Source organism: Lampris incognitus, chromosome 10 (assembly GCF_029633865.1).
Source record: "Lampris incognitus isolate fLamInc1 chromosome 10, fLamInc1.hap2, whole genome shotgun sequence".
Classification (NCBI taxonomy): Eukaryota; Metazoa; Chordata; class Actinopteri; order Lampriformes; family Lampridae; genus Lampris; species Lampris incognitus.
The window spans coordinates 50,240,721-50,259,622 of record NC_079220.1 but is presented as its reverse complement, the minus strand read 5'-3'; the positions used below and the strand labels follow the sequence as shown (position 1 = coordinate 50,259,622).

Here is an 18,902-nt window from a genome sequence, read left to right as displayed (position 1 = left end):
TTGCTGCCTTCACCGTCATGTCTGCCATTCCTTTGCATTTAAGTTGTGTCCTCACAGGCGGGTGTCCCTTTTAGTGCAAATCATTTCAGGGTCACTGCGTATAATATCCTGTAGCCTGGACCTATGTATTTTTGTTAAATTGCCAAGTTATTTTCCTCTGAAAATTTCACACCCCCATACAGACAGTTCCTGTGGAGTTTTCGGCTTCCAGGGGAAGCCCAGAAGATCGACCGTATGATGGAGGCCTTCGCCCAGCGCTACTGCCAGTGCAACCCAGGCGTTTTCCAGTCCACAGGTAGGGGCCAATTATGCTGGCTATGATGACTTACTGCTCAAGACAGCGTCCTGTGGATCCCAGTCTCCAGAGCGTCACCCTTTAAAGAGCTGTTATTACATGGATATTAAAAAGGGGGAAAAAAAGTCTTCATTGACGAAAAAATACTGGCGCTGCAGCGGATATCTAACAGCATTTATCGGTATAATTTCTTTTTGTGTTTTTGATGATGTTAACCCGGTCGTCAAGACCAACAGAAAATAATTAAGGTTGTTATCGTTAGTACCTTTCATGGTTAGTGCCTTCCTTGCAAGGTGTACGCAATACTTCTGAAAACAGAACATACAAACAAGGAACCGAAACAAAGCACACTGTTGCACATGCGTACACCTGAGTTAGAAACCCTGCAACATTCACACGGGCAGCAACACAGAGCATGAGCCACTTAAGCAACGGTAATTTGATGTGAATTAGACTCCTGTCCGTGCTGCTGTCTCTTTAGCCACAGACAGTGAGTTTGCTGTGGGGAAATGCGTCCTGGAAGCATGTCTGGCTCTCCGACGGGGCCTTAATGCGGGCGGCAGACGGCTGCCTTTAACGTGGAGTCTGATGGACGTGAATAATGCATCGGCTTTCTCAACAGCCTAACAGGCCAGATGAAGTGGTGCCGTGTCAGCTGTGTACTGAGCACAATCGCCTTTCAGAAAACATGCGCCGGTGCACGCGTTCAAAATTGCACGTGGGTGCTCCGCTGCCCACGCGCAAACTCTCACTCCCGCCTACTCTCCACGCTAATGAAGCGGTGCCTCTCTCTCTCCTCTCGCTCTTTCTCAGTCCCTGTCTCTGTCTCTCTCCGACATTGCAGCCCTCCCAGCTCAGCTAATTTTCATGTATATTTAAACGCTGCATTAAAACCGGGTTGGCGTTTTGCATTTTCCCGGTGAGCAGCAGCTGGCATGTGGCTGGTTGCCGTCACGCAAAGCTCGTCTCTCACTCTCTATTTGTGGTATAAATGCGAAAGCTGTAGAGATGTGAACGTTAGGTGTGTGTGTGTGTGCGTGTGTGTGTGTATTCCAGACACCTGTTACATCCTTTCGTTCGCCATCATCATGCTGAACACCAGCCTCCACAACCCAAACGTGAAGGACAAGCCCACGGTGGAGCGCTTTATCTCCATGAACAGGGGTATCAACGACGGGGGAGACCTGCCTGAAGACCTGCTCCGAGTGAGTGGTGCTTACAAAACCTCCATAGCCCCGTCTGTGTGATCTTAGCCATCGTCTCCTCACCCCTCAAATCCTTTCCCTTGATTTCTAGTTTCAGGGGTCTGTTGAGCTGACCCCCACCCATCGACTTCTTCGTAATTCCTCTGCCCTATGTGACTTCCTATGTGCCCCCTACCATCCTCCCTTTTTCTCTAGAAACCCCTCTACCCTCTTCTCATCTTAAACGCTTCACTCATCTATACCCCCTCACATATACATCCCACCGGGTTGGCCTCACCCACAGCAGCACACTCTGCCACACACAAACCCACCTCCCTCCATCGCCCTCAGGGGCAGTCTCAGAGCTGCGGTATCTGTATCCATGGCGTTACTTTCTTCTCCTCTGCTCCAGAACCTATACGATAGCATCAAGAATGAGCCGTTCAAAATCCCGGAGGATGACGGAAACGACCTGACGCACACCTTCTTCAACCCAGACAGAGAGGGCTGGCTGCTTAAACTGGGTAAGTGGCACCAGAGAGAGGGGCAGATTTTGGAGGTTTTTGTACATATAGGATTTCCAAGATGAGGCGTTCTCGTTACTTTGGCTGTGCCCGTAAATGCCTGCACCTTTGTTTTTATAGCAGGAAATGTTTGGCGGGTTATTGCAAGGTTGGAGATGTACCTGAATACTTTAGCGCCTGCCAAAGTTGTGTGCGTGTGTGTATGCCCAAGACGTCTGAAGAGCCACCACTGCCTGCCCTGATGTTTTATGAATGTGGCCTTTAGTTTAGATCCCTACATGCGGAGGCTTCTCAATTATTCATTAAGAGGCATATTTGTACACTCACTGATGCACACATACAGACTGAATGACATGAATGAATGTTGATGACTGATACATGCCCACACACATACACACACACACACACACACAGTCCCGGACTCTTTAAATCTCCATCCTTTATTTCCTTCCAAGATCTCTCTCTCTCTACGTTTGCACAGATTTACAATAATCAATAGGTTGCAGGCAAACTTCTCCGAAATAGAAATCAATCTTCCAATCATCTTTACAAACACTACACAATCGGAAGTATGTACAATACCGTCTTTCCGGTCACCCAGAACTGGTAGATTTTGGTAGAGTAATCGGGCTGGAAGGTAAAATAATGGTAAACTTAAGGGGGGGCCCAAGTGGAGGCAGTCTCTGTTGTAGTGCTTCACAGTCGCTGGCACAGCAAACCGTCTTGGTTGAGAAGAACTCCCCCGAGTGGAGAGACATGTAAACAGTACTTACACGTGCAGTCAGCAATACTTTTAACCCGCGTATTCACCAAAGTGAATCATGCTGTCCTGAACTTGACTCCTTCAATTCTACCAAAAAAAAAAAAAAATATATATATATATATATATATATATATATATATATATATATATATATATATAATCCAAATGCAGGTTTTCCATTGTTAATGAACCTGTAACTCTTCATTTGTGTCTTTGCCAGCATTGTAAAGCAATGCATCAGAGACCCCCTGAAATCAGATGAGCAGGATTGTGGTGTGATTCCTTATCATTCAATTTAATTTCTTTTTTGTTTTCCCTTTCCTCCTCGTTTGTTTGTTTGTTCCCATGATTTTGGCTGTTGTCTTTCCTCAGGAGGTATGTACACCTGCTCTTCCCAGCACTAGTCCATCTCTCAGCTCTCAGGTGCTTTCGGTGGTCCGCCGTGCTTCAAGTTCTCTTTTCTCATTGATTCACATTGTGTAGGGTTTAATTTGTACAGTTTTTGTCTCGCCATTGACTTAAACTCCTTTTTTTTTTTTTTTTTTGCTGATGTTTTAAACGTTTGTCTGTTTGGTCTCTCATTGAGCTGGCGGTTTGTCCGCGTGCTGCTCTTATATCTCTGTCGCCAGGCAGACACCGGGGGGCGTCTGAACCCCGTGGGCTCAGCTCAGAGAGCCGGTGTCAGGGTTTTTTCTTTTTTTGCTTTGTGACCACCCTAGTCAGCGTTTTGACCTTTTTTCTCTGTATGCTCTGGTGGTCAGTCTCTTCGATCTCTGTCTTTTGGGGAGCTGCAGTATACCCTTATTTCCACACAGCGAGCGCAACGTAGGCCATTGCTTCGACCGATTGATCATCATCCTATTTCATGATTGGCTTGTTGGGGGGGAGAAATGAGCCGCCGTTGCTGTCTGCTCTTCAGTTGGGTGGAAAGGGGAATAATGCACCTTTTTTCCAAAACCTGTCTGCTCACCCTATCTCATGCTGTAGACTGATCCGAGCGGGAACGGTGTGGATGTGGTTTGGTGCGATGCTAGAATGGACTGGTTTGCCGTGGAGTGACGTCGGGCATGTGGGGAGAGGGGAGGATAAAGGAGTGTGATTTTTGGTTTTGAAGAGGAATTTGTGGCATGGTCCATGAGTACACACTACAGACTTGCTGCTTTAAGGAATAAATGTTTTCAGGAGCGATAAGCTAAATATGTTTGCTGAATGTAAACAGCAAAATATGCACAAAAATATGAGTGATAATTTTGTATACACAAACATAAAACTTCATTTATTTTAATTTGGTAGGAAGATGCAAATCACCAAGTAGTGCAGTCGAGAGAAAAAAGGATAATGATAACAAAAAGACCTGCTCCTTCATAACCTTCACCTGCCCAGCCTTCTTCAGTCCCACCCTGCAAGGATTTTTTTTTCCACTACTCCACTCCATCCTAGCATCCTCTGTGCCCCTGCAAAAATCCTCCGGGACTTCCCGCTTTGTCCCGGACATTTTTGGAAAAGGGGGGGAGGGGGGGTCATCTTTTCTCTCTCTTTGAGTGACAGGAACTGACTTGGCCATCAACCGATCACAACCTGCAACCCAATCAGCGCTCTTCATCAGCTGTGTGATACCCCCATTATGTCTGTGTCTCTATTTGTCTCCTCCTCGTTCCGACATGCTGAAGAGTCCTTTGCCTCAGACGTAGTGGTGGGGGTGGTGGTGGGGGGGTGCGGAGCTTTCTCTCTCTTGACTGTCGAGTGACATTCTGCTGATGGTGTCTGTAGACAATAACCCGTTGTTTCAGCCGTTTGACCTGTCGTGACCTTTGGGATATGATGGGCTATCATATACAGCGCCGATGCTGCTATATGATGATGATGCAAGTGTGCTTTTTCTATTCTTTTTGAGATTAAAAAAAAAACTGTCGATGTTTGTGTGGCGTCTCCAAGCCACATTGCTCTGCTCCTCTATGAAAGCATTCACTTTACTAGATGCAACTTACTACTAACACGGTGTCATAGCCCGGTGTCCAGCTGTGCAATCCGGTTTTTGCATTGGGGTTTGTGTTTAGAACTAAAAAACCCTGTTACCCTGCTTACTGGACGCTGTTTCCATATTATTCTCACTGCATCCGTACTCTCAAACTTAACAAAGCCGAAGCAGGAAATTCCAGTCCGAGATGCCCGTAGTGTAGCGGAGCATACCTCCAGGCACTAGGCTTCCTGCCCCAGTCAGCCTACCGGCATCTCATCCTCCCAGTGTGGGCCCGCCATCTGCTACTCTGATCAGGTTTCCCCTCGCAGGAAATGGGGTTGACAAGCGGGGGGGAAGAGGGCTGGGTCGGGGTTAGAGGTCATTCACAGATCACCAAGCGCTGACTTAACCAAAGAGCTCCTGCCGGGTGTGAAAGAGGTAAGGATTTAGCCAGGGCCGCGACTAGACCCCGCGAGCACATCTGACTTTGTGAGTTGGGGCCCAGTATGATGATTGGATGGTTGACCATATAAAAGTCTTAACCGAGACTTTTGGGGAGCAGCCCATCAAGTTGGAGTGCAAAGCACAAAGCTCGATATGGTGACTTGCTCCTGTGTTGCTCGAAGAGTGACTTGTTGGATCCCCCCCCCCCCTTTTCTCCCTAATTGTACTTGGCCAATTACCCTATTTTCCAAGTCATCCCGGTCGCTGCTGCACCCCCTCTGCTGATCTGGGGAGGGCTGCAGACTACCACATGCCGCCTCCCATACCCGTGGAGTCGCCAGCCGCTTCTTTTCACCTGACAGTGAGGAGACCAGAGGAGGCGCTAGTGCAGCGACCAGGACACATACCCATGTCCGGCTTCCCACCCGCAGACATGGCCAGTTGTGTCTGTAGGGACGGCCGACCAGGCTGGAGGTAACGGGGATTCGAACCGGCGATCCCCGTGTTGGTAGACAACGAAATAGACCGCTATGCTACCCCGAGTTTCAGATCCTAAAGGGGTCAGGTGTAGCGCCTTTGTACGGTACCTACACACACTTAGTCTTCCTTGTGGATTTTGTCAAGCGTCGAGGGGAATGTCTCATAAGTGGTCAGATGCCTTTAAGCACTGTGGTATTTACAGGTGATATGGAGCTCATTGACTTTATATTAGGATAGATAGCGTGCATTAGCTTATCTCAATGAAAGCCAGTCTAGTCAACCATTTCCTCGAGTCACTAAGGCGCAAGGAATATTGGTGTGAGGATAATACCCAGACAGTAGAGGGGTAAGCAGCTATGGTGGTGGTAAGCGCATGTTCTGATGTGGTGCAGTGTTGGACTTGGGGGGCATCTAGTTGGACGCACTGGGGAAGGGAGTCTTCCGAAGCCGTCACCCGTCTGTCTGCCCATACATCTGTCTGTCTGTCTGCTGCTCTGCCTTCCGCTGTCCTGTGCTCATCTTTCTGTCTTTGGCTCTCTCATTCTCTCTCTCTCTCTCTCTCTCTCTCTCTGTCTCTCTCTCTCTCTCTGTGTCTCTCTCTCTCTCTCTCTCTCTCTCTCTCTCTCTCTCTCTCTCTCTCTCTCTCTCTCTCTCTCTCTCTCTGTTTCTTCTGTCTGTACCACTCCACCGAGCCTTTCTGATGTGAGGTGTGTTCTCCACAGGGGGTCGTGTAAAAACCTGGAAGAGGAGATGGTTCATCTTGACAGACAACTGTCTCTACTACTTTGAGTACACCACAGTAAGTACTGCTCCACTTGGAGTCAGATCTCAGAACAGTATCGTAGTTGTAAAAAAAAAAAGGGAAAAAAAGGCATTGCGTTATTTCGGACGGTCCTGATGTTTGTTGTTTTTGTGTACTCCGTCGCACAGGACAAGGAGCCCAGAGGAATAATCCCTTTGGAGAACCTGAGCATCAGGGAGGTGGAGGATAAGAAGCCTGTAAGGACAAACAGCTCCCTCTTCTGGTCACATTGTATCTCTCTCCCTCTCTCTCTCTCTCTCTCTCTCTCTCCCTCTCTCTCACACACACTCACTCACTCGCTCTCTCACTCACACACACACACACACACACACACACGGTAGATTGAAAGAATACTTTTTTTTGAATAATTCAGTGCCGGAGTACTGAATACAATATTCTAAATACAATCAGTAACATTTAGTTACAGTACTCAAAAAGAGTAATTTACTCAGATTACATTCAGAATTAATCGTCAAAAGGCATTTCACGTTGTTGCTGATCCGTTGGCGTCCCTGTTATCTTTATGCTGTTAACTCGATACGTGTTCAATATATGTCGGTCACTGCTGCAGTCTGCCCACGTGTGGTACTCTCAGTAGCAAATGTGTACGTGCCGATTTAAAAATAGTAAAGAAAAATGTTTAAAAGATTGTACGATTACTTCTAACAAGGAGCAGCGTCTGAGCCAGGGTGTGTGTTTCACTGTGTGGGAGTTTTCACTTCACCTCAGTATTACTGCTATTATTATTATTATGGTGCATGAGTAAGAAATGGGCTGTGACCGAGGAACACAAGTACAGACTGGGATTGTGCACAGACGCACATACTCAATCACACAAACGCACACGGACACACTACATGAACTACAGTTCATAGAGTGAATCTACTGCGACAAATCAGTTTTCCTTGTGTTTTATCATTGCTGAAGTTGCAGACTAGAGTCTGAGGCGACACTTTAAAAGACAATTTTATCCCATCTGGTTTTCAGTTTTCGTGTGAGCTCATGCTCCTCCACCAAGGGAACATGAACACACAGTCCCACCCGTAACGCCGACACTGATGAGGAGGGAACTATTCCAAAAGCATTCCCCAAAATGTATAAAGCAACTGTAATCTAAATACTGGTGTTTCAAAACATAACACGGGCCGAATGCAGATCCAGAATACAGATAATTCATAATACACACAAACACACACATGCACATACATATATATATATATATATATATATATATATATTCCCTAGGTGTGAAAGTGTCGGCCCTGTGATGGCCTGGCGGCCTGTCCAGGGTGTCTCCCCTGCCTGTTGCCCAATGACTGCTGGGATAGGCTCCAGCATCCCCGCGACCCTGTATAGGATAAGCATACATGGATATATATACTATATATATATATATATACTATATATATATATATATATATATATATATATATATATATATATATATATATATGTGATGCAATTAATTAGGTTTAATTGTGGTATTAAAGAAAAATAACAAGCTGGTCAGAGTAGTTAATCAAATAGACTTTATTGAATAACATCATTTTAGATTTTCTGACTCGTGAGTGTGAACAGGTGGCCTGTTTAAAGTGGAGTCTCTACCAAATGACCATAGCCATCCACTGCCCCTGCGTCTGTCAGTTCAGCAGGTGTAATTTTGTTTTGACTGCACTCAGCTGGTGTAGTTTGACAAACACCAGCTAGTTTTGTATCGTTACTAACATCGGCATGCTTGGTACTTAGCCGGTACTTCAGACGTCTTGTACTCCGGTGCAAAGACAGTTTGACAGTGTACTAGGTACATACAACTTCTGCTTTGTGCAAAGCCCTCAGGAGTTTTTTTATACCGAAATTTACTTTCTAGTGCCCCAGTGTATGTCTCTTCTGCTGTTGTTCACTGTGTGATTAGCACATATAGTATACATATAGTGTGTGTATAGGTATATATATTTATTTATGTGTGTGTAATGATATTACTTAAATGAATTTGAATTCATCTGTAGGGAGGTCCTTCACTTTCGTTCATTTTTTTAAGGTAGTAGGAAGAAAGGGTAGGTAGAGGGTTAGTGGTATGGAGAAAGGCATGGTGGGATCCACTCTTAGGCCAGTGGAGAGAGACGTGTTGATTTAGAGATGTGACATGATACCAGTCCACCATTTCTTGTCACCCAACTCCCTTACATTTTGGAAGGGAAGTTTTCTTTTTGGGGAATTTTTTTTAACGACTTTTTCTCTAATCAGTATTTCCCTATATGTTCAATACATACGTCAGTATTTTGTCAGCTGGTTGATTTCCTCCCGTCTGTAATCGGCACTACACATACCGAGGTTTCATCAAATGACTTGAGAGTTTTACATCCTTACTGAAGGAAGACTGCATCAAGGTGCTCCTCTTGTCTGTCGATCTGTTCTCCCATTGCCAACACACTCACTTCTCTCTCACCGTTGCCCTGTAGAACTGCTTCGAGCTCTTCATCCCTGACAATAAGGACCAGGTGATTAAGGCCTGCAAGACGGAGGCAGATGGACGGGTTGTCGAGGGCAACCACACCTTCTACCGCATCTCCGCCCCCACTACGGAGGAGAAAGAGGAGTGGATCAACAGCATCAAGTACGTGCTCTTTCTCCACTTACCCACTTGCTGTTATTGGGGAGGGAAAAACAAGTTCTAGTCTAATCTTTTAATTTCTCTCTCACGGGAGCCCCAGCCAAGAGGCGGCAGCGTTGACACCAAACATTAATATTTCAGAGAACAACATAATGCAGAAGGTTATGATTTCAAATGATACAGCAGATGTCAACCATCTACAATATACAGTGGCTTGCAAAAGTATTCATACCCCTTGAACTTTTCCACATTTTGTCACGTTACGACCACAAACATAAATATATTTTATTGGAATTTTATGTGAAAGACCAACACAAAGTGGCACACAACTGTGAAGTACAAAGAAAATTACACATGATTTAAAAAAAAAATTACAAATAAAAAAAAGAGAAGTGCGGTGTGTAAAAGTATTCAGCCCCCTTTTCTCTGAGTGCAGCCAATTGCCTTCAGAAGTTGCCTGATGATTGCTGAATGATCGAATGTTGACCTAATGACTAAATAGAGTCAACCTGTGTTTAATCTAATCTCAGTACAAATACAGCTGTTCTGTGACGGCCTTCAGAGGTTTGTTAAGAGAATATTGGGGAGCAAACAGCACCATGAAGTCCAAGGAACACACCAGACAGGTCAGGGATAAAGTTGTGGAGAAGTTTAAAGCAGGGTTAGGCTATAAAAAGATTTCCCAAGCTTTGAACATCTCACGGAGCACTGTTCAATCCATCATCTGGAAATGGAAAGAGTATGGCACAACTGCAAACCTACCAAGACACGGCCGTCCACCTAAACTTACAGGCCGAACAAGGAGAGCACTGATCAGAGATGCAGCCAAGAGGCCCATGGTGACTCTGGACGAACTGCAGAGATCCACAGCTCAGGTGGGGGAATCTGTCCACAGCACAACTATTGGTCCTGCACTGCACAAATCTGGCCTTTATGGAAGAGTGGCAAGAAGGAAGCCATTGTTAAAAGAAAACCATAAGAAGTCCCGTTTGCAGTTTGCCAGAAGCCATGTGGGGGACACAGCAAACATGTGGAAGAAGGTGCTCTGGTCAGATGAGACCAAAATTGAACTTTTTGGCCTAAATGCAAAACGCTGTTTGTGGCGGAAAACTAACACTGCACATCACTCTGAACACACCATCATCCCCACTGTCAAACATGGTGGTGGCAGCATCATGCTCTGGGGGTGCTTTTCTTCAGCAGGGACAGAGAAGATAGTCAGAGTTGATGGGAAGATGGATGGAGCCAAATACAGGGCAATCTTGGAAGAAAACCTGTTGGAGTCTGTAAAAGACTTGAGACTGGGGCCTCCGGAGGTTCACCTTCCAGCAGGACAATGACCCTAAACGTAAAGCCAGGGCTACGATGGACTGGTTTAAAACAAAACATATTCATGTGTTAGAATGGCCCAGTCAAAGCCCAGACCTAAATCCAATTGAGAATCTGTGGCAAGATCTGAAAACTGCCGTTCACAAACGCTCTCCATCTAATCTGACTGAGCTTGAGCTATTTTGAAAAGAAGAATGGGCAAAATTTTCAGTCTCTAGATGTGCAAAGCTGGTAGAGACATACCCCAAAAGACTTGCAGCTGTAGTTGCGGCAAAAGGCGGTTCCACAAAGTATTGACTCAGGGGGGCTGAATACTTTTGCACACCGCACTTTTCAGATTTTTATTTGTAAAAATTTTTTAAAATCATGCATAATTTTCTTTGTACTTCACAATTGTGTGCCACTTTGTGTTGGTCTTTCACATAAAATTCCAATAAAATATATTTATGTTTGTGGTCGAAACGTGACAAAATGTGGAAAAGTTCAAGGGGTATGAATACTTTTGCAAGCCACTGTATATATATATATATATATATATATATATATATTTTTTTTTTTTTTTTCTTTGTGTAGCTACTTTATTGATCCCCGTGGTGAAATTATGGTCTGCATTTAACCCATCCTGGGCGGCACGGTGGCGCAGTGGTTAGCGCGGTCACTTCACAGCAAGAAGGTCCTGGGTTCGAACCCCGGGGTCGTCCAACCTTGGGGGTCATCCCAAGTCGTCCTCCGTGTGGAGTTTGCATGTTCTCCCCGTGTCTGCGTGGGTTTCCTCCGGGTGCTCCGGTTTCCTCCCACAGGCCACAGACATGTAGGTCAGGTGAATCGGGCATACTAAATTGTCCCTGAATGTGTGTGTGTCGGCCCTGTGATGGCCTGGCGGCCTGTCCAGGGGGTCTCCCCACCTGCCGCTCAATGACTGCTGGGATAGGCTCCAGCATCCCGAGACCCGACGGATTGGGATCTCGGGATTCGGATAAGCGGCTTGGATAATGGATGGATGGAACATAGTGCAGAAGGTTATGATTTCAAATTATACAGCAAATGTCAACCATCCACAAAGTAGTTCAATAGTCCTGTTCTGTTAAGAAGCGGGATAAAAACTGTGCCAAGTCTTCTCAGGTTAAGCAATTTGTAAATCTTCCTGGTGTGACTGGCCCCTACACGGTTAACTGCCCCTAGAGAGTTCAGCGTTAAGGGAAATTACCTAAGGCTGTTTTGTTTGGGACGTTTCATTTCAAACCCTGGAGCATTTCCTCCCTAAGTCCCCTTCGTTTGGGTATACGTGAACTCAACAGTTCCACCCGTATGCGGACCAAAAAAAGAGTCTAACCAAGACCGCATTGAGAAAGCAGTCTCGGTACACTGCCAGACTAACTCTGGAATGGACCCTGTGCAGCGAGAACGTGGTCCGACCCAGTTCAGATAGGTCGAGTTCGTCGCTGTAGGTGTTTTTCAGAGCGTGCCTTCTTCTGCGTGAGTCTGGAGGCGGCACGTCCTCGTCTAACGAAACGCAGCTGCCACGGTGATGTTTTCAAGACGCTGCCTTGATTCACACCGAGCTCTCTCGTATACAAAACCCTGGTATGTAAACCAGAGCATCACAGAGAGGGCGGCAGTCCAGGAACGCAGCACTGCCATGTTATGCCTTCAGTCTGTCGAACGGGAAGACCGCCGCTTACTAATGCAAACAGACGGACGGCTTGTGTATTTTCCCGAAAGACGGTCAAATTCCCGCACAAAAATTCTGAGCGATGAGGGAATGCTTTTCTCACACATGGTGTTTTGTTTCCAGAAACGTCGCCTTGAGAAATGAAATCGAGCCCGAGGAACGCTCTGTGTTTCGAAAGGTCGGCTCCGAGGGAAGGGTGTATTGCTGTTGACATATCTCTTAACTGCGGCCCGCGTCGTATCAGTAATTCACACGCCTCTGAAAAGGGCAGTGAGAAGATGGGTCAAGATTTCTGTTGTGCATATTTGATGCCAGCCACACTGACAATTCCCCATTTCCATGTGCTCCCACAGAGCCGCCATCAGCAGGGACCCCTTCTACGAGATGCTGGCGGCCCGGAAGAAGAAGGTGTCATCCATGAAGAGGCACTAAAGTAGTCCAGCGCTTCCCGCATCGCACTTAACGGACTGTCGGATGGGGGTTGGGTAGGACAAGGAGTATGTTGGGTCTCTGCCAGGGCTGGCGCCAGGGCTGGGGGGGGGGGGTCTGCCTTGGACCTCCAAAGGGGGTTCTCCGGGACACACGGATTTGGGGACTTTGCTGGCAACAAAACGGGAAGCGTGCCGGGCGGGGGTGTCTAGATAGAGCCGAGGCCGAGGCCTCCCCCAACCTCTCCTGTCTGAATGTTCACTCTCGTCTCTCTTGGCTCCGCTTTGTGTGCTTTGTGTGTATGGGGGCGAAAGAGCGGCAGGGTGGGGGGGGTTGACACCACCACCACCACCACCTACCCCCCCCCCCCTTTCAAAGAGACAATTTTTTCCCCTCACGCTTTGACCCAACACCAACCTTTAATACTTTACAGAAGTGCAGAACTGGCCTGTGCTTATGCAGCCGCCTCGCACGCGGCGTTGGAACTCAGCAGGTCTGACCGTGTGTTGCACCCCAACCAAAACCTGATTAGTTTTCAGACAGAAAAGTGAAGAAGCTTTTCTTGTGTGCTTTTCTATGTTTGGGCAATATGTGTGTATTTTTACAGCTTTAACCGTAAACCCCTCTCTCTTCTGTTTTTTTTGTGTTGTTTTGTTTGGGTTTGCTTTTCTTTTTTCTTTTTTTTTATAAACGATGTTGTGACAAGAGTGATGGAGAGATCCTTTGCCAAGGGTTTGTGATTTTTATAGAAAAGTGAAAACAAACTTTTTTTGCGGTCTCTCTGCCAAAAAAAAAAAGAAAAAGAAAAAAAGAAAAAAGTTGCCACTCAGGAGATTGTTAGGATATTCTGGACCTTGTATTTTGTCAGGACGGACCCTGGACCCTGTTCGCAGGCGGTGATGTTTTTGGGGGTGTGGTACCTTGTTTGACTCTCAGCTTGTGTGGATGTTTAACCGCAGTTTGTTCTGTTCGATTGCAGTTCAGGAACGGAGGAGCGTGGCGGTGTGGGAGGGGTTTCAGGCTCGCACACAGGTAGCCGCCGCTGTTCACTTCAAGTCCTGGGATACATATGGGAGATCAGATTTTATTTTTTTTTGAAATTGCCAAAGTCTCTCTGTCTGTCTCCGCTCTCTCTGTCCCTCTCTCTGTCTGTCTCTCTTGCCCTCTCTCTCTGTCTCCCTCTCTCGCGCTCTCTGTCTCTCTCTGTCTCTCTCTGTCTCCCTCTCTCACTCTGTCTCTCTCTCCCCGTCTGTCTCCCTCTCTCGCTCTCTGTCTCCCTCTCTCACTCTGTCTCTCTCTCTCCCCATCTGTCTCCTTCTCTCGCTCTCTGTCTCCCTCTCTCACTCTGTCTCTCTCCCTCTCTGTCTGTCCCCCTCTCTCGCTCTCTCTCCCTCTCTCTCTCTCTGTCTCCCTCTCTCTCTAGACCTTTAACTTTTTCAGGTCTCACAGGGAAACAAGTTGTCTAAAAAAAGAGAGAGGCCCACTGATCCCTGTCTGTCTTAATATTCTTTTCCCATGAAACTCTTTTGCTCTCTCTCTCTCTCTCTCTCTCTCTCTCTTAACACACACTCACACACATTCTTTCTGTCGTTGTGGCCCACAGACGCTAATTTAATTACCTGAAAAAAAAATGGCTTCGCTGCTAACCCCCTTGTCTGGCTGGCACTGATGAAACGGGACAGAAAATGCTGCTGGTTAGCGTGAAGAGTTTCCCAGAAGACGCTCCATTTCCAGTGAAGCTACAGTTGAGCTTTTGTTCCTCACTGGGGTACCTCCGATTTTCTCCCCCTCTCCCCCCTCCTGTTGGGTAAATTCTTATGTAACGGCAGCAGAAAAACAAAAAAAAAATTGCACTTTGGTGTGGAGCCACAGCCCAACCTTGTTAAAGCTTTGTACGATATGGCGCTTTAGAAATGGCTCTTCCACCGTCGAAATTAGTTTTGTACTCTTTTCTGCGCTTCAGTTTTCCTATGCATAGGCCTGTTTAACTGCTTCCGGAGGTTTCGAAGCAACACAAGGAAACGGTCAACGGCGTACGGGTCACATCATCTACTCCATCAGCTACGTGACGAGCGCGGATCCAGGTCTGACGCAACAGCGGTGTGCAGAGCTATTCGTTTTATCAGGGAACCGGCCGTGCGTGTGGATAAAGACGCCCGGGGTGAGGAAGGCCGCTCTGTCACGCCGGGGCTGCGAATCATCAAGCGCTCGGTTTAGGATCGCAAACGGTTCTCGCCTCGTCGACGGCGAAGTCGTTCTGCAGAAGCGGGAGTGGTATGTTGAGGTACAGTCGCCTGCTACCTCAGTTGAAACGAGTGCAGTTGCGGGTAAGCGTCGAATAATTCTCCTTTCTCTCTCCGCTGTCAGTTGTCTCTTTTAAGTCGTCAACGAGTGCCTGCTCTTCTTCACGCTCCGCTCCTGGACTGTTGAGTCCCCCCCCCCTCCCCCGGTGATCTTCCTCTCTGCTCCTCAACATACTGATCCTAGAGAGATGAGGCAAAATGCAAAACAATCATGAATCTAGACAGTATTGGTTTATTTATCAAATTTGTATATACTTAAATGTATAGTGGGTATTTGTCTCCATTTTGTCTTTTTGAGTTCAATATCTTGTTATTAATGGTTGTAGCAGTGTCATTTTTATTTACCCCCCTTTTTTTTTTGTTCCATAGTGTTTGATTTGAGGTTTCCATCATTGTCATGTAATCAAGCTAAAATAAAAGGCGGTTTTGTCTCACTGTGCTGGTGATGGGTCTCTTTTAGCAGTACATTTTATCAATGAGACGCGCGGGATGCGTTCCCAGCCGGTGGTACCACTCTCTCCCAGCAGGTGGCGGTGTTGAATAAGCGCACAAACGTGGTCGTCCCATAGGCGGTTGTGGAACTAAAAGTCTAAACACAAACCCGAGGTGCTTGTGTGCCTTTGTCGGAGCCTCCTGCATGCGTTGTTACTACAGCAGGTAATTTACAACCCCACCTCCGGTTTTCATTAAACCGCGTTTCCGCTCTCGCGCTCGCACACGCACGCACGCGCACAACGAGCCCGGCAACATGAATACGCGTGCTTTACGCACAGCCGCAACACGTCACACATTTCACCAGCGTGCGGTGTTTTCACTGGGCTGTAGACGGGGGGGGCAACTGGGGAGGGTCGGTGTCCACAAGCGACCGTGTATCATATGAGATGATGCCTGGAAGAGGAATCGATAGAAATGACCCCCCCTCCCCCCCCAGCCCCAATGGAAGGGGCATGGCTGCAAACAACAATACAAATGGTCTGTGTGATGGGAGACGCCGCGCTCCGCTCCTCAGCAGGAAGACGGAAGAAAAACCACAACATGACACACATCCACCGCCTGCCCATGTGTACACACATCCCTGCCCCCACCCCCACCCCCCAGAAGTAACACAAAGGGCTCGTGCTTTGGGTGAGTATTGAATGCAGCCGAGGTGACGGGCCCGGCCTAGATGCTACGGGGTTGTATGAACCGGTGGGGTGGGGTGGGGAGTTTTGGGGGGTGGGGATTCTGCGCTAACCTCATGGGACCCGCAGAGCAACTAAAATCTGCACCGTAAGAAGTAGTTTAGTTTTGCACGGCCGCTTTCCAACAAAACCAAAAAGATGACTAAAGTATCCGCCGGCGGCGCCACGTGCCCGGCAGAATTATTTTGTCTCGCGCACTCGATGACGTGTTATAGAAATAAAGTTTCGCGGGAACAGGTGGCCGCAGTGCCGCTTCCAGGTGAAAGCGTCGCACAGAGCGGCTCGTCTCGCCCAGTGTAACGTCGCTAAGGAGTTTTGGGGCGACGGAGCCCCCCTCCCCCTCTCCCCCCCTAAACCTTAACGAGCTGTGTCAGAAATCAGTGTCGACACGACCCCGTGCTTCTGCGCCGCTCTTATCACCAGATGCCGCGGCACCAGCCGAAGCGCCGCCTCTCCGCCGTCCGTTATCATCCCCAAACAACCGGGGGCCGAGCAGCATTTCCCCGCTGGCGCGAACGAGGAAGCTGGAGGTGCTGCCGAGAACTGCGGAGCGGGCCCGGCCGGCAGCGCGCTTTGACTGATGGGAAATGAGAGGCACGCTGCCATGGGGGGAGGGGGAGGGGGGGCTTTGTGGCGGTGAGACAACACAGTGTTGTGTTGGTAAAGCCAGCACCTGAAAAGGCGGATTAAAGTGTGTGGTGTGGGGGGGGGGGGTTATAAATTTCCACCCATAGAGAGATTTAAGGGAATTTAGGGAACATTACGGGGAGAATGCGCCTGCAGAAAGGAGAGAACTACAAGACAGGCGTACTGACGGGGGTGGGGGTGGGGTGATGGGGGGGGGGTGCCAGACTTAAAAAAAAAAAAACTAATAAATCACGCGGTCCGTGAGGTCACGACACGGTTCAGCACGCCGTGGCATTGCCAGCCGTCCTGCGCCGGACCCGTGGCGTGGCTCACCTCACCGCAGGGCGCCGAGACACATTGAAGCGAACCCAGCTCCGCCGCGGAGCTGCGCTCGCGCTCGCTCCAAGACCTGCTGCAAGACCCGCTCCAAGACCTGCTCGCTGATAACGTAGCCTTCCGCGCAGCAGCTCTGTTAGGGCAAAGCAGTCGGATTCTCCTTTCTCCGCCCCTTAAGTGAAGACATGTGAAACCAGTCAGGCTCCAATTAGGCCCAGACCATTTCCCAGAAGCAGCGGACACCCCCCCTTCCTTCCCCTCTCCTCCCCTCCCCTCCCTCCCCCTGACCGCCTCTCGGCCCTCTGCGGGTGAGAGAACGGTGCACCCCGCAGGCCCCGGGCCGAGTGCACCGGGTTGCGTTCTGACCTCAGCTGACTGAAATGAAAGGGGGACCTGCGGGGAATGCAGTGATACCCCTTCCCCCTCCCCCTCCCCCTCGCCCTCGCCCTCCCCTCTCCTCCCCTCCGCGAGGCGAGGCGTTCATACAGAAATCCTTTTCACCCCAGCGTAGCGTGCATGCGGATCCAGACTGTTTCCACGGATGCCTGGAATGTGCTTTTCCAGGGCTCCCAGTTGTCAACCGCGAATTCATTTACTCACTTAAGCGATGCACGGAGGGGCTTTGAAGTGGACTTTTGTTGTTGTTGTTGTTGTTGTTTAGGGGGGGTTTTGGGAGGGGGGCGGTTAAGGACACCGTGTCTCCGCTCACGGGGGTCGGTTTGCCCCCCCCTCCACAAAGGCGAGCGAGAAAGGAAGGAGCACACATCACAGACGGGCAAACAGACAGTGTGTCAATGTGGACATTGGGGGGGAGGGGGGATGGGGGAGGGGGGGGTAGATGTCCCGTGGCATGTTGGCTCCAACATGCATGTGTTGTTTTTGTTTTGCTTTCGTGTCTTTTTAGCTGCTATGCGACAGATAGCTGCACAAACTTCCAGAAGGGTTGAGACTTGCTCCACCACGGACTGCTGTTAAGTCCGTATTAACAACGCCGATGTGTTCCGGAGCTGTCCGCTAAACCGGGAACCTCGCTCGCACTTGGGCTCGTCGCAAAGCTGTAAAAAGCCCCTGCGTTACATTTTGATTCGACTCTTTTGTTCTTCGATTTAAAAGTCTTGTTATGAACTACTTGTTAAACCCCTTTTTTATTGTGTAATGTGTTTTTTTATGTGACGCACGAGTCGGCCTTGTGTATAACATGTGCTACAAATCAATATAAATATCCATATAAATATCCATATCCATATAAATATAAATATCCATATAAATATAAATATCAATATAAATATCAATATCCATATCAATATAAATATCCATATCAATATAAATATCCATATCCATATAAATATCCATATAAATATCCATATACATATCAATATAAATATCCATATCCATATAAATATCCATATCCATATCAATATAAATATCCATATCCATATAAATATCCATATCAATATAAATATCCATATCCATATAAGTATCCATATCCATATCCATATAAATATCCATATACATATCAATATAAATATCCATATCAATATAAATATCCATATACATATCAATATAAATATCCATATCCATATAGAGGTGCCTTGCCTCGTGTGCACCAGTTGCGCTCTGGTGCGCACGCCGATGGAACAAGCGCATCATGCACGCGCACACAGGCGAGCCGGAGGCCCGGTGCGCGTGCGGTCAACTTCCCATCCACGTGCGTTGTTTTGCAAACCAGCACGCGGGAATGTCAGCGCGCAACTGTGCGCTGAATGCACAAAAGCCATTACTGGCGCCCGTGACGCGTCCTGGTGGTGCTGGGAGATGTTTACGGTTCCCCAGAACCGAAACTGGGCTGAATCCCGTTCGGATCTCTCCAGGAATCCTCTGACACCAACCTCATCCTGGGGGCAAGAGTTCTGAGAAACCGACTCAAGGAGGAGCAACGCGCGCTCCCTCCCCCCCCTCTCT

At 47.9% G+C, this 18,902-nt stretch overlaps 1 protein-coding gene across 1 annotated transcript in view; it reads left to right on the top strand.

Moving 5' to 3' along the window:
• The window catches only part of cyth1a (cytohesin 1a), a 40,297-nt gene extending 27,434 nt beyond the window's left edge, over window positions 1-12,863 (top strand). The window contains exons 7-13 of the mRNA XM_056288579.1: window positions 183-295; window positions 1,352-1,500; window positions 1,892-2,003; window positions 6,373-6,449; window positions 6,581-6,649; window positions 8,912-9,066; window positions 12,418-12,863. Of these exons, the coding sequence (XP_056144554.1) occupies window positions 183-295; window positions 1,352-1,500; window positions 1,892-2,003; window positions 6,373-6,449; window positions 6,581-6,649; window positions 8,912-9,066; window positions 12,418-12,496 (754 nt within the window). The 3' untranslated portion in view covers window positions 12,497-12,863. The remainder of the gene's footprint in view (window positions 1-182; window positions 296-1,351; window positions 1,501-1,891; window positions 2,004-6,372; window positions 6,450-6,580; window positions 6,650-8,911; window positions 9,067-12,417) is intronic.
• Window positions 12,864-18,902: the final 6,039 nt, after the last annotated feature.